This window comes from Apium graveolens, chromosome 7 (genome assembly GCF_009905375.1).
Source record: "Apium graveolens cultivar Ventura chromosome 7, ASM990537v1, whole genome shotgun sequence".
NCBI classification, from domain to species: domain Eukaryota; kingdom Viridiplantae; phylum Streptophyta; class Magnoliopsida; order Apiales; family Apiaceae; genus Apium; species Apium graveolens.
In genome coordinates this window covers 148126256-148140710 of record NC_133653.1, presented here as the reverse complement: position 1 = coordinate 148140710, position 14455 = coordinate 148126256, and the positions used below count along the sequence as shown (strand labels likewise).

General features: G+C 31.3%; 1 protein-coding gene across 1 annotated transcript; it reads right to left on the bottom strand.

Annotated features, from left to right (window-relative positions):
- Positions 1–4919: 4919 nt before the first annotated feature.
- On the bottom strand, positions 4920–8939 carry LOC141671959 (uncharacterized). The gene is made up of 6 exons (XM_074478427.1): positions 8549–8939; positions 6699–6797; positions 6485–6593; positions 6331–6402; positions 6204–6209; positions 4920–5358 (listed from the first exon to the last, which is right to left on the bottom strand). The coding sequence occupies exons 1-6, from the start codon at positions 8713–8715 to the stop codon at positions 5239–5241; spliced, it is 573 nt and encodes a 190-aa protein (XP_074334528.1). The 5' UTR covers positions 8716–8939; the 3' UTR covers positions 4920–5238.
- Between the last annotated feature and the right edge of the window lie 5516 nt (positions 8940–14455).

The window sequence follows — 14455 nt, the reverse complement described above, 5'->3', positions numbered from 1 at the left end:
AAAATAATAGTTTTTAATATATTTCTTTTAGTTTATTACATAAAGTTTTGATTTCGGGTATTTATAAATGCAATTAACCGATATTAGGATATTATTATTATTATTTATTTAAATAATAATTTAAATTAAAAAATATTTAAACATAATTAAATAAATATCATTACATTTCTTGAATTCAAATCACGAATACATTCAAACATTAAAATAAAGATTACAACACATAAAACTTAATTTGAAACACAGCATAAATGAAAATGCGATGAGAACTAAATTATTAGTTTAGTCCAACAAATTAAATCGACTTCCTCCAAGATAGTCAAAATATTGTCCGTAACTATTTAGGTTGTTTTGAGATCCTTGACCTTAATCTTCCGATCCTCGACTTTGAGATGAAGAATGTTGCTCTTCTGATTTTTTCAGCATGATTCTAGTCTGATCATCACGAACAAATTCACGTAAATTTGGATCAGATATAGAGTTCAAATATTTTAATAAAATTTTATTTTCTTCCTTATATTCAGCAAATGATAATTTTCGTTGTGAATCTTGATTCTTTTTTTTTCATTAGTTCAACGAGCTGATTATTCTGTTGAATAATTTTAACAATTCCTTCTTCGTGTTTGCGTTTTCCTTTTGCCTTTTTCACTCCAATTGGGCAACCAGTTGATGTTGTCCCAATTTCTTTATCAGTTAAATTAATGTCAAATGCCGACAAGTTCGGACCGATATCTTCCTCGGTTATAGTTGGACGGTGGACAGTTGGTGTTGAATCAGGGTTGGCGAATTTCTCACAATCTTTAGGAATGTCTCATACATGATCAAATTTGAACCCTTTTCGGTATTTTGGGTCTCTTGTGCGGCCTAAATGTTGGTATCTTGAATTCGAGTGAAAAGCACTTTCAACTCGAGCCCAAAACTGATCTCCAGATTGATTAATCCCTATGATTGGATTTTGAGATATGTCAAGTCAAACATGACAGAGGTGCACATCTTGATCAACTGTGTAAGACAAACTACGATTTCCTGAACTCATTTTTATGATAGATTGATAAAAGAATTGTTGAGTGAGGATGAATTGTAAAGTGTTGCTATTTATAGAAATCCAACCAATAGACTAGATGGAATCACATAAGATTAGCTTATCTTTTGTGTTGGAGATGAGATATCTTCATCTAACGGTTGTATGCAGATGAAATCCATCCAATGGACTAGATAAAATTAGATAAGATTACCTTGTCTTTTTGTGTTGGAGATAAGATATCTTAATCCAACGGTTTTATGAAGATGAAATCCATCTAATAAACTAGATAGAATTACATTAGATTACCTTATCTTTTGTGTGGGAGATAAGATATCTTCATCTAACGGTTGTATGTCAGATGAAATCCATCCAATGGACTAGATAAGATAAACACAAATTATCTTATCTTTTGTGTTGAAATAAAATACTTTATATTGCATTATAAATATCGAATATCATACCTACTATTGGTACACACTTCTACATCCAACCCAGTAGATCAATGAATTTCGAGAGAGAAGGTCCATCTCATATAGTATATTATAGTTCTTCATCAAGTTCAGATGATGACGAACTAGTTGAAGATGAACGTAATTTAAGAATTAGTATTAGTTAACGATATTTTAAGATTTAATTAATATTTATACTTTTTTTTATTTGAATGTAATGTTTTATTAACAGTTTTATTATAAAGATTATAACTAAATGTGTTTACTATCTTTCATATATATTTGAAATTTAATTAGAATTTTATTATTCATTTATTAACAATTTTAAAATAAAACAAGTAATTAATAATAATAAATATATATATAAAGATAATATCGTACATCATATAAAAATTATATATTTATTATTATAAGACCTTAAAATAATTAAATAAATATTTTGAGATTTGGACCAAAATTTAGAATAAACTGTTGGAGTTGAAAAGGGGTTCGATACAAATTTGGACCCAAGCTGGGTCTTGGAGTTGCCCTGAGAGCAATTTGGGATGCCGGAGAGGAGTGAGATATTGTAGGCACAGAACTTAAACTCACTCCAATAAGATCTGAAGAGCAGGGGTAACATAAAATATTCAAATGCTTGTTACGTGTGAAGCATATAATCCAGCAAATTACAATAAATTTCAGAAACTCCATCTTATGTAAGCACTGAAATAGATTCATAACAAAACTCGACGCATCCTTCGTAATCAGGTTCAGAAAAAACTCGTAGAAATCAAACTTTTTTCAAATATTCTTACACTCCCACAACACATGGGTTATGAATTCACCATCACGTCTACAAAAAAGACAGTAGTTTTGAATTTTCATACATTTTTTTCACAGGATGCCCCAACAGGGAGCCAGTTTTTACATAAACTCCCAAAAAAATGTTCCCTCCGTCTCAATCAATTTTTTACGTTTGGTTTGAATACGGAATTTAAGAAATATATATTAAGTTGTGAAAAAAAAAGTAAATGAAGCGGTGAGATTCATTGATTTTTAATGTATAAAAGAGAGATACCGGAGTAAAAGTAGTATTTAAAGGGAGGAAAAATGAGAAAATAGTAGGATTTATTGATTATTTTTGATAAATTTTGAAATATAAAGAATTGGATTAGACATGTTAAAAAAAATCAAAATCGTAAAAAATGATTTGGACAGATGGTGTAATTTTATATTAGGAATCAGCGACAAACTCCAAAGCATCTTCCACCGCTTATTCATCAATCTATCATTTGAAACATATGTTCTATTTTCTTTTTGTGGATGCCACCTTGTACCCACTTTTCACATAATAGTTACCCACTTTTCATTAATTGTATATAGTTTCAATTTCAAAAGACAATAAAATTCACATGAAATTTCCTATTTCTTATTCTAATGGCTAAAAGTTTAGTAAGTTGGCTAATGACAGAACACATCTAGTCAATAACTTAGGTAACCAGGTCCCCGATGAGCTCCTTGAGTACAAGTAGAAGTGTAGAACCTTGATAAATTGGTAACTCAGGATAAATGTATGTTTAACCTCAGTAAATTTATAAAACTCACGAGTGCTAACCTTCCAGGGTATTAAACAGTATAGAGGTTAAACTGTCTAAAAAGCTAGGTTACTCGTATTCTTTAGAGTATAGTACTGTGTCCGACACTCAACACTCAAATTTGGACAATCTAGACTAAAAACATGTATAATTTTTAAAATATTGTTATGTCCAAATAGGGTTGTACACAACCAGACCAAATCGATCCGAACCGACCTTATTTCGGCCGATCCAAACCGAACTTTTTCAACCCGATACATATTTGGGTTGAAAAAATGTCAACCCAATTTAATTGGGTTGGATATGGGTTTCGATATTTTTAAACCGATTCAATCCAAACCGATTAAAAATATACTTACATGTTAATTTATTAATTTTATAACTTTAAATATGTCCAGGCCTAATAGATAGGCTCATTTATCTGTAATGTATAACATCAATCCTTGGTATTTAAAAGATATGCCACTGTTTTTGTTTATCGAATTCAATGTTTAATAAATGTTTAAAGGGCTAAGCATTGTATTATCACTCTATTTTGGATGTTTAAGCCCCTATCTTTGGATGTTTAAGACCTATCTGACATGGATTATTATAATATTTTATTGAACTATTTTCAAGTGTTTTAGATTTTGAGACTTTCTGCTTTATTATATAATTATTAATATTAGTTTTGAATATTTACTAAACCAATCCAAACCGAAGTATTACAAATTGGTTTGGGTTACAAATTTAAATGGTTCGGTTTGGTTCGAAATTTTGAAAACCTGAATTAATTGGGTTGGGTTGATAAATTTTCTCAAACCGCCCAACCCGATCTGTGTACACCCGTATGTCCAAGTATTACTTGGACAAATATTCTTGTCAAACACTTCATCCTAGCCGAGTCCGAGTAACATACATAAAAAGTGCAGAGAGTAATGAGAGTTGACCCTCAAACCCTAGTTAGCCGCCTCAAAAATATTCAGATCTACTCTTTCTTCTTCCTCAATTAAGCCCTCTTCCTTTTCCCAAAATCACTTTTATCTTCTTCTCCCCCATCTAATAATCAGTTTTTAATTTTTCTTTCAATAATCATCCTTATTTTATAAGGATTACTATCATACTCAATCTTTTTGGATATTTTGTTTGTCCTCCTTTTGGAGCGGTTGTTTTCCTTCCTTTTTGGAGTGGTCCGTATGTTTTTGATATTTTTGACTTGTTGGTTTGTATCGTTGAAAATGATTCAATTGGTATTTCGGGAAATTTTGAAAGCTCGCATCGAGTCTGAATCAGTGGTGAAAATCGCAAAAGCTCATCTTTCACAACGGAAGATTGTTCATATTACGAGGGCATCTGTACCTCCAATCACTTCTGAACATTGGATTATAACTGGAATTAATTGTGCGAAGGTTATGATGCTACTGATTTGGAGATGGTGTAGGACGGATTTCTTGGGAAACTATTGTAATCTTTTTCAGTTTAAATAATATTCATATTCTGGATGTTAAGCGATCTGGAAACAAAACGGCTATTCATTTAGCTCGTTTATTTATTTGTCAACCTGATCATATCACCGGTTTTGGGGTTTGTCCAAGCTGGATTAAGTCTTTTTGATGAAATGCATAATATTTTGGCAAAAAAAAATGCAGAGAGTACGAGCCTACTGAATTCAACAACTTAAGTGCACAATGAGTAATTTAAAAATACAAAATGCTAGCACCGGAAAGCCAATACACAATGCCATTTAGAATAATCGGCAATTTAGGTGCAGAATGAGCAAGTCAAAAATACAAAATGCTAACAGGGAAAACCACTGGAGTAGTACAAAATTACACGAGTTACCATGAACGTGGTAATTAAAGTTACCAGTGGCTCACATCAAAAAGATTAAAATGTTCAAAATTGATTTGATTAAGAATGCACAAGAAATATACCTAAAAAGTATTGTAATTAATGTCATAGCTTTTAGCGTTAATCTTGAACTATACTTCTTCACTGCTTAACTCTTTACTAACCTCTTTCCCCAAACATATGTAATGCAGCATAATCCTCCTTTATGTGATTATGTTCAAAAAAGGGTTAAAAAAACATTACAACTAGTAGTGCCATATGAGACGGGGGTGAACAGACAAAAGTAAGACCGTTGTGCTATCTGAGAGAACGATTGTAGATCAGAAAATGAAAGCAAGTAGCTTGTTTTGCAGTCTACTAATTAGCGCTTCTTCTTGCCTCCCTTGGCAGCGCTGGACTTGGATGGGGTCGCGACCAAGTAGATGAACAACACCACAATTGAGATGACTGAAATTAATGATCCGTACTTCGCCAACAACCTCTGTAACAACGAACAGTCATAGCATGAGAGCACTACTAGCATATAACTGAAGACTAAAATCGTCGAATATCAAGGGCACGGTGAAAATAATATAAATGCAAAGTCATTTCCAACTCAGCATTAACTACCATTCCCCCTCCCCCCCTCCCACCAAAAAAAAACAAAACCTTAAAAACATTCTGTCACCACATATCATCAATTGTGATGAAAGATGAAACTCATATATTAGGAGAATATTAATACATAGTTTAACTTCTGTTATGTACTGGCACCAAATAGATGTTTTGCATCCTAATTGACCTCACTTTACTTACGCCGGCAGATATGATATGGTTGGAAATACAAATAATTAATAATTTGGTTCTCTGGATGTCTGAGGTGCAAACAGTTAGAGAAGAGAGAAGAAATCATTTTAACAGTAAAGAGCTAGGTAAGGGAATTTGCTAAAAATATTGCAAACGGTTGACTTAGAGGGAGATCCCAGCCCCTGCTGTAGAAGTCACAATTTTACTTCAGTAAATTCCATCTTAATCCTTCTATTCAACTTATCATTTTTCTAATCTCCCTCTCCCTATTTGAATTGCTCCATTTTTGTTCTTAAGGAACTTAGAGTCAGTCTACAACACGTTAAACCTACTCTAGTGACATTCAACACAGTCCCATTAATACTACCCCAACTGTGTTTTAAGAGTTGTGGATCATTATCAAGGAATTAACTGGATCTTTCTTCCTGCACAGGAAAAAACATATTATACGAAGATAATGTGAAGATCAAGTATATAAACTAATGCAACTTGACTACTTCTGACTACCAAAACTATGTAGGGCACTAAATGGATTCATACCTTAGCCTGGAATGAAATGGGAAGCACCATACACAGGAACATGCAAAGACAAAGAGTATTCTTTAGCAAACGCAAAATAATCTATTTAAGATGTTAATTAATCAACAGGTAAATATAAGAACTTTACCAGGTCAAACTTCTTTTCAGCTGGCCTATCAGCTAAAAGGTCTAGAGGCAGAAGTGGAGTTGAATATGCCTCCTAAAGAGACGTTAGGAGAGATTTAGTACATGCACATCATATGTATTTGTATGTAAAATCTACTCAAAGTGAAAGACCAAACCTGTAAAGCAGCTTTTGTAGGGACACGGAATTTAATAACTGCTGGGGTGGCATAAAACACTGTCTGTACTTTGGACTCTAACTCAAAAGAGTGTGATAGAAGAGCACCACTGCCATTTAAGTAAATTAGGATAAGGAGATCTGCTCTAGAGTAATATTAAGTAAGTCTTCCTTGAGGTATTATATCCAGAAACTAAGGTGGAATCAGTACTTACGCATCAAGCCTTTCCCATGATGTTGAAGTGTTACCACTGATAATATTAAAATACTCCTGGGACCAGCTATCATCATTTAGACTAACATCATATGCAGGCCTGAATAGTATAATTTTTAAAGGAAAATGAGAGGAATTGTCATCATATCCCATGTGAGATTAAAAGAAAAAAGAGATGAATCATAAGTACTAAATAACGAAACATTCTTCATAACGGTCAAACAAAAGATTTTAAAAAATCTCTTCAAATTTACAGTGTTTAGCATTTACTGCTTTTAATTCAGTATTCACCCAGTAGACGGAAGTGAAGTGAAAAAAGGCAAGGCAGAAGAAGTTCTAGGACCTGCAAAACTTCACCATGCTGGTATTATAATAAGATATGCAAGTGACTTTAGACATTTCAAAGGACAGTCAATTTTATGTATTTCCCCAAATCGAGCTCACTTGGTACAGATAGATTTCCCCATCATATGAGAGACTCTGTAATCAGTGTTATTAAATAAAGAGTTTAATAACCTAGGTTCAAACTTTTCATAACAAATAAGATATTCGAAAGCCGATAAAAAAAAGTTTGTACATCATCTGCTTTTTCATCAAAAATATTATCTTAATCTTCATCATAGATATTCTCTGAAAATTTGATACACTTTTCTTCCTAATTGTCATGATCAACATCCCCAATCTCGTCAATTAGCCACCAAGGACTAGTGTTTGTCAAGGTTTCAGAGTGACAGCAACAAGGCTTTGCAGTCCGTATGTGAATAGAAGTCCAAGCCCCAACGCACGTGTACATTGTCTTATAAAGAGATAAAAGAAACTAAAAGATTTGTCCCAAATTTCAAAATGATGTTCAGATCTTGTCAAAGTAATCATATTCAAGAAACACGGTTTGTTGGTTATTTTCCCTTTTTGCAGTTATCGAGCTTAATCAACGCTATCTAAAGTACATTCGGCTTTTTTGATACATTTTTCTATCATTTTATCAAGTCAACTTACACACCCTTCATTAGGGTTCTGTCATTAGCTCGTCTCACGAGTAAGTGCGTTACCAAATCGTGATCTCATACAAATTTAAAATTGACAATAAATTGTGATTCAAATCTAGAATTGCACATTTCTCTCCTGAATTTATTTAATTGCCCTACTCAGAAGTAAAAGAAACAGAAACCATGAGATGCCAGTCTCACCTTCCCCCTAAACAAACTCTAAACATTTGCCTCGCTATTACTGGGCTCGCCCACCTCAATTGTTGTGCACTTCTGCCTCTCAAAAGAAATACATAATTGACTTTACTATCTTCATATTAAGATTTTCCGCATCCCTAGTCTGCACATATTTCTGTTTCTGTACTTAGTTAAAATTATAAGGCTCAAAGCATCTAAAATGTTCACCTTGTTTCATTCATGTCGTGTGAAGTTGTGATCTATTTCTACCGTATCTTTGTGATTATGATAGGCACTATCATCTTGTGAACAAATTAAAGCAACAAGTTTGTGTCAGTAGATACATGTGTTACAATATTTCCCCAACTTCTATTTATTTGAACCAACTCAAGCGGCTTTCACAACATAGTTGTGTTCTTTCGAATCTGGTTAAAGAAAATTATATATTACACCAAAGATTCAACTACATTGTTAAAAATAAGTGTGAACTTCACGGCCAACTTAAAATGAAATGGTTAGGAACCCTTAATCCTACAAATTAATATTGGGTTTTGATAGCTACAAGTGAATACTGATAAGAACTCTGGATTAAACTTTATGAACAAATCTTAACATGCGAGAGAGAGAGAGAGGGGGAGGGAGAGAGAGAGAGAGAGAGAGAGAGCGGGAGAGGAGAGAGTTGACATACGAAGATCCTTGATTGTAGATATCAATAGAAACGGAAACACGCTCGACGCTAGATTTGAGGCGATTGAGAGTTGCTTTCTTGTGGGCGACAATGAAAGGACCCTCGGCGCAGCTCACCAGACTCAACAAGAGTACAAAAAGAGCTGCTATTAGTATCAGATTTTTCATTTTCAGGGTGGGTTAGATATAGATCGATCCACAATTCGATACCACTAGTATCTGATTTTATTATGTTACCCACACAAGTTTTAGGGTTTTTTCCGACTAGGATCCTATACTAGTTTCGCCTTGGACCCTAGAACACTCGTGTTTATGCCAATTAACGGTCGCCACGTCACTGTAGATATTTCCTTTGAGGGAAGCCTCCGATATATCACTCAATTTCGATTGTCTTTGATTTCACATTTTTGGGATAGACCACGAACTTCTTGCCCGCTTTAAGTTTTTTTATTTTTTTCCGAAATATATAATTTTATAACGTAAAATTTTATGTGTTACTCCCTTTAAAAAATATATAAAGATCAAAAAATTTGTACGTTTCACCATAATTTTTTTGATGAATTTGAATATTTTTAATATTAATAATATAACTTTAAAGTAATATAGGATTATATATATACAAAAGATAAACTTAAATTTTTTTTTGTTTGTTAATATATGAACTAAAAAGTTAATGGTACGATTTGAAAAAATAATGTTCAAGTATAAGAATTGAGAAATTAAAATTTTAAAACATAAATAAGATATGTTAAAATCAAAATAGATTTAGTAATATCCTTTTATACTTATTTTTTATATACTTTATAGATATAATATCACAATTGAATTAAATATTATTTGTACATAATAAAATCCACCCATTAACTGGATTTGGGCGTAAAGGAGTTGGATTTGAGTATAACTAACACGGTATGTTGAAAACAGGTATTAAACACATAATTTATCGATATCAACGTTCCGAACTAACTCCGATTACACTACCGGTCTGCCACCATTGAATTGGCGATAATGAAGGCAAGTCTATCTTATTTCTTCATTGTTTTATCTTCTTTATATGTTCTTTCATGACTGATTATTAGTTAGGGTTTATCCTTCAAGTTTAGGAGTGTTTTATGTTGATCATCATCTTCTTTTGTGTTCTTCTTCATTGATCTGAAAATTTTCATATTATTTATTATATAATTTGCTCACCTGAATATTTGATACTAAAGAACTAAATTTAGGATTGCAAAATTTAGTCAGAGTAAAAAATTTGGACATTATGTGTAAGCACAAAACTTGGATTAAGTTCCCTATTAAATACGATTTAAGTATAATATATGTATTTGCCTCTGTGCATGTATCATCCGCATTCTGCATTCTGCATGCTACATTGTACAAAAGATATTTTTCTGAAATCCACAATTTTTTAAATGTAAAACACATTGTTCAATAGAGATTATAATTTTATGTTTGTTTGGCGATTATACATGGAGCATTTATCTTTGATCATATGACCTTTTTAAAAGATTAGGTAATTTATTGTTGATTATAATGTTTATGATCTATAAAAAGATAAATTCCTTAAAAATTTTGTATAATCGTATATGAACTATTTTTTTTTTAAAATTATAGTAAATGAAAATATCGTATTCTAAATTGACGGATGAAAATGAGACGGGTAAAATTGCATCAAATTTTAATTAATAAATTTTTTAAAGAAAGTCAATTTTTGAATTTGTGAGTATTATGTTAATTTGTAGGAATAGTAGACAGAGCGATATGCAGATTCCTTTGTACAAATGTGAAAAAAGAAAAGGATGGTGCATTTGTAAGTCAGAGTACTATTTAATTTCAGTCTAATAAACTAAACTAACTGTTGAAATATATGCCTTTTGGGTTAACATAGTAAATATATGTGTATATGTAGAGGATTATGTCTTATTTCATCTAGAGGTTTGGTTAGGAACTTGACAAACATGTACACCTCAAGTGTAATAATATAGCATGGAATGCAGTTTATGATAAAAACTAGTAGTTAATATATCTTCTTTAAGACTTAATATATTCATTTTGTTAAAATATTGCGTTGAAATCTTTAAACATTTATAGTAATTGGTTAAATATTTTGCACTTCTGTTCTTTTGGCACTGTGTAAAATATCAGTATAAAATTTTGAGCGTAACTTATTATGCTTGTCAACCCAGATACAAATATATTTGATATTTTAAAAATAGCTTACCACTTGAATTTTAAATGGTTTCCCACCTTTAATTGATCATAAAATGTATAAGTTAACAAAGTAACTTTCAAATAAAAGTTCACCTCTTTTTGAAATAATTTATTTTATTTAAATAATATTTTTAACAAAATTAATATTATTATTAAAATGAATAATTTAATGAATTATTTTTTATTTACACATTTCAAGAACTCATAGTTATATATAATAGAATATTACCTAAACAAATATTTACTTTAAAAAAAATTACTTTTCTGAGCTTTTTGAACTGTACAATTTTTTCTGTTGGAACGTGTACATTTTTATATAGGTTTCATTCTATTTTTTTATATTTTTTTTATTTTTTTTAAGGTTTCATTCTACTTTTCAATTGTACATCTCTGTCCACATGAATCTCCTTATTCATCCAATTATGATAACTAATTTCGAAACCGCGTATAGCTATTGTTTATTTCTATTTAAAAGAGTTGAATAAACAAAAATAAAAGTTAATAACCCATTTTTTCATTATAAAAATTACATTTTTTTAATTCAATCCATAAACATGTTTTTTTATTTACATTGATTCATTTTTATGTTGTGTCTAATATATTTATGATCTTAAATATTTAATTATTATATTTTGAAATTACAAAAGTGTTAAAAAAAATTAAGGGGGCTTTCGTCGGTTTAATTGTTCGTCCATCATCATATTTACACCTAAATGTATCGTATTATTAGATATCCTAATTTCTAATTTTTCTAATTATCAAATGAGCGCGATTTTATCACTTATACTTGACTCATATTTTCATATATTTTAAAGTTTCTAAGCAGGTTCAGAAATTTCATCCAAATTTTTTTTTATATCCCATTTCCACAACTTTCAAAATTTTAAATTATCCTATCTCTCTTGTATGGCGTCATCCAAATTATAATTCTTAAAATTTAGCTTATATACAAGCTCTTTGCCTAACAATGGTTGCACCTCAGCTGCAACAGAAATATCTCCTTGATTTGTTTATCAGCCTTTTTGCCGAGATATCCAAGAAGCGTTTCATGACAGCATTCAAAAAACCACAGTTGTAACTCATGTTCCATCCCCCTCTCAAAACTTCTTCCTTTTTAACACCATGTAATGCCTCCTCACAGTCCTCCCTCCTTAACACCATATGGCCACTAATTGCCCAGACTTCCCGATTTACATGGGTTTCCAGAAGGTCAGACTTCACTTCGCCTAGGGCCTCTCGGCTCTCGCGAAATTACACTTCTTAATATACAATGCACCAAAAGATTAGGAGAATCCAAGATGCAATATATCAAAGAAACAAATAATATCTTAGCACAATATAAGTTCAGATGTCACTACTACATGTACCTGTGATAGGACAAAGGTACAACCTTCCAGAGTTCGAGATAAGAACATTACATAATACATTACAGTTCTAAAGGCAAATGCAAGCATATGACACTAATCCTCCAGGGCATAGATCCAAACACAAAACCCTTGACATGATAAATTGAGTAGATTTTAGTTTGCATCAAGCCTCATAAGGAAGCCTGGATTTTTTAAAATGAAAGTAAAACATAATGTTGCTATCGCTGCAATCATTATATGAAGCTTTAAATTTGATAAATCAGAATAGCTTCATCCCATTTAAATTCAATAACATAGCAAGTATAAAGTATAGTAATAAATACTTTCAATAAAAATCAAAGTACATTGTATAAGATCATCTTAATGAGAAACCATATAAACTTGTAATCAGTTGTCTCTCAATTCAATAACACTGGAAAAAGTATAAACTACAATAGGTACTTCCAAACACAAATCAAAATAGATTGCATAAGATTATCTTAATAAGAAGGCACGTAAACTTGCAATTAGTTGTCTCTCACTTGATAAAATCAGTAAAAATGTTTATAAGCAATTCGGCCAGGCTATGACTTACAATTATGATAAACACTAATAATAGAAAATTTTCTTGTTGATAAATCTTGTGATTCTTTAACATAGATGCGTGCATTAGCATATAAAAGGAACCTTCCGCCATAAGCTCGGTAAAAGTGATATTAATATCAATAAAAATTCTTAAAATTTTCAGGGCGGTGAATACTCTGTCCCCTTCGCCATGACCAATAAACAATAACTCAGGAGATTTAACCTACAAAGCATCAAAATAATTAAATTTCAAAAATTATATTTGTAGGCCTGTCTATAAAAAAGCTTTAGATCTTTATACATGTACCAAAGGCTGATTAAAATTTTAAATCAAAAGAATTTATATCAGGAAGAGAACTGTAAACTCAATTTCTTAATAAAACAGAGAATTGAATAGATGACTGGTTGCATATTATATATAATCAAAGCCTGATGCCTACACAATAACAACAAACATAATTATTCATTGTCAAGTAAAATCACAAAGCAAATGTAAATGATTTCTTTAAAAAAGGATGCAACAAAGCAAATACATGAAATAGTTAATGAGAATCATATATACTATTACATATTTTTCGTGGATCCCGAATATGCTAAACCATAAATTTACCATTTCTAGTAAAAGGGACGGGATCTTTGAGATTCACCACTTGTCCTTTCATTATCCAACTTGGCTTACTTGTTGCTATCATGTGCTAGTCCAAAGTGAATGTGAGGAAAATACGCCCACTGCAATTCTTATTCAACAACCACGCGCATTAAGTAATTAACAAAGCTATTTGAGTTAAGACCAAAACCAGTCAATGTACGAATTGTACCTGCATATAGACATGCAATTTGCTTTTGCTGATACCTGCACTTTTTCGTATATGTATGCAATTTATTTTTACTTACACATGCACTTTATCGATCAGGGTACCAATTGAAATTAACTAAAGGTTATTTCATGCTCTAAAATAATAAAATACTACTACGAGAAAATGATAGCAGACAACACAATCATGAATATGATGCAGTTTGACTAAACTTTAAAGTTATTTAAGACCATTCACTTAAAAATAATTGGAATAGAAAGTCGGGTCTCCTCTTCCACAGAGTAAACTAAAACAATAATTGTTTCTTTAAATATTAGGTAGTAAATTCCTACACCAAAAAAATCTGAAATTAGATTCATAACATTTCAAACGAAGTGACATAAAATGGTACATAAAATGCTATGCGACGTTAACACAATATGATAAACACTAAACATGTCTCTGCGGCATGTGTCAAACACTTTTGTTACTAAATCAACATATAGACTCTGCATGACAATAACTTAACATGTTATAAGCTAAAAATATATATAGCAGTAGCAAAATTCCAAATCAACAAATTAAATTAGAAATATAATAGAAATTAGCAATATAGCAATCAACAAATGTGGAGATGACGAGCACTAGAATCCTGGTATAAAGCAGACATAATGAAAATATTCTGATTACACAATGACAAATTAAAATACTTACCAAGGGGGAGGAGGTGCCAGTATTTCCTATAAACACATGCTTGGCCTGAACTAAGGGAGGCATAGTGTCTAAAACTTAATTAGAAATAACTTTTGAATACACCTGAAAAGAATTACTTAACTGTGTTAATGTGAATCGAAAATGAGCAAAAACAACGTGATCGAACGGAAAATAACATAGTACCAAAAAATCTAATAAATCTGCAAGAAGTAAAGTGTGAATTTCAAGAATAATACATGTGAAAACAAAACAAAAGAC

What these genes read in the sequence shown, in the direction of transcription:
- LOC141671959 (XM_074478427.1), bottom strand. Translation starts at nt 8,715, where the DNA reads ATGAAAAATCTGATACTAATAGCAGCTCTTTTTGTACTCTTGTTGAGT. An exon ending in ATCTACAATCAAGGATCTTC is followed by an intron (nt 6,798 to 8,548) that starts GTATGTCAACTC and finishes TATACTATTCAG; the next exon opens with GCCTGCATATGATGTTAGTC. An exon ending in CTACAAAAGCTGCTTTACAG is followed by an intron (nt 6,403 to 6,484) that starts GTTTGGTCTTTC and finishes ACGTCTCTTTAG; the next exon opens with GAGGCATATTCAACTCCACT.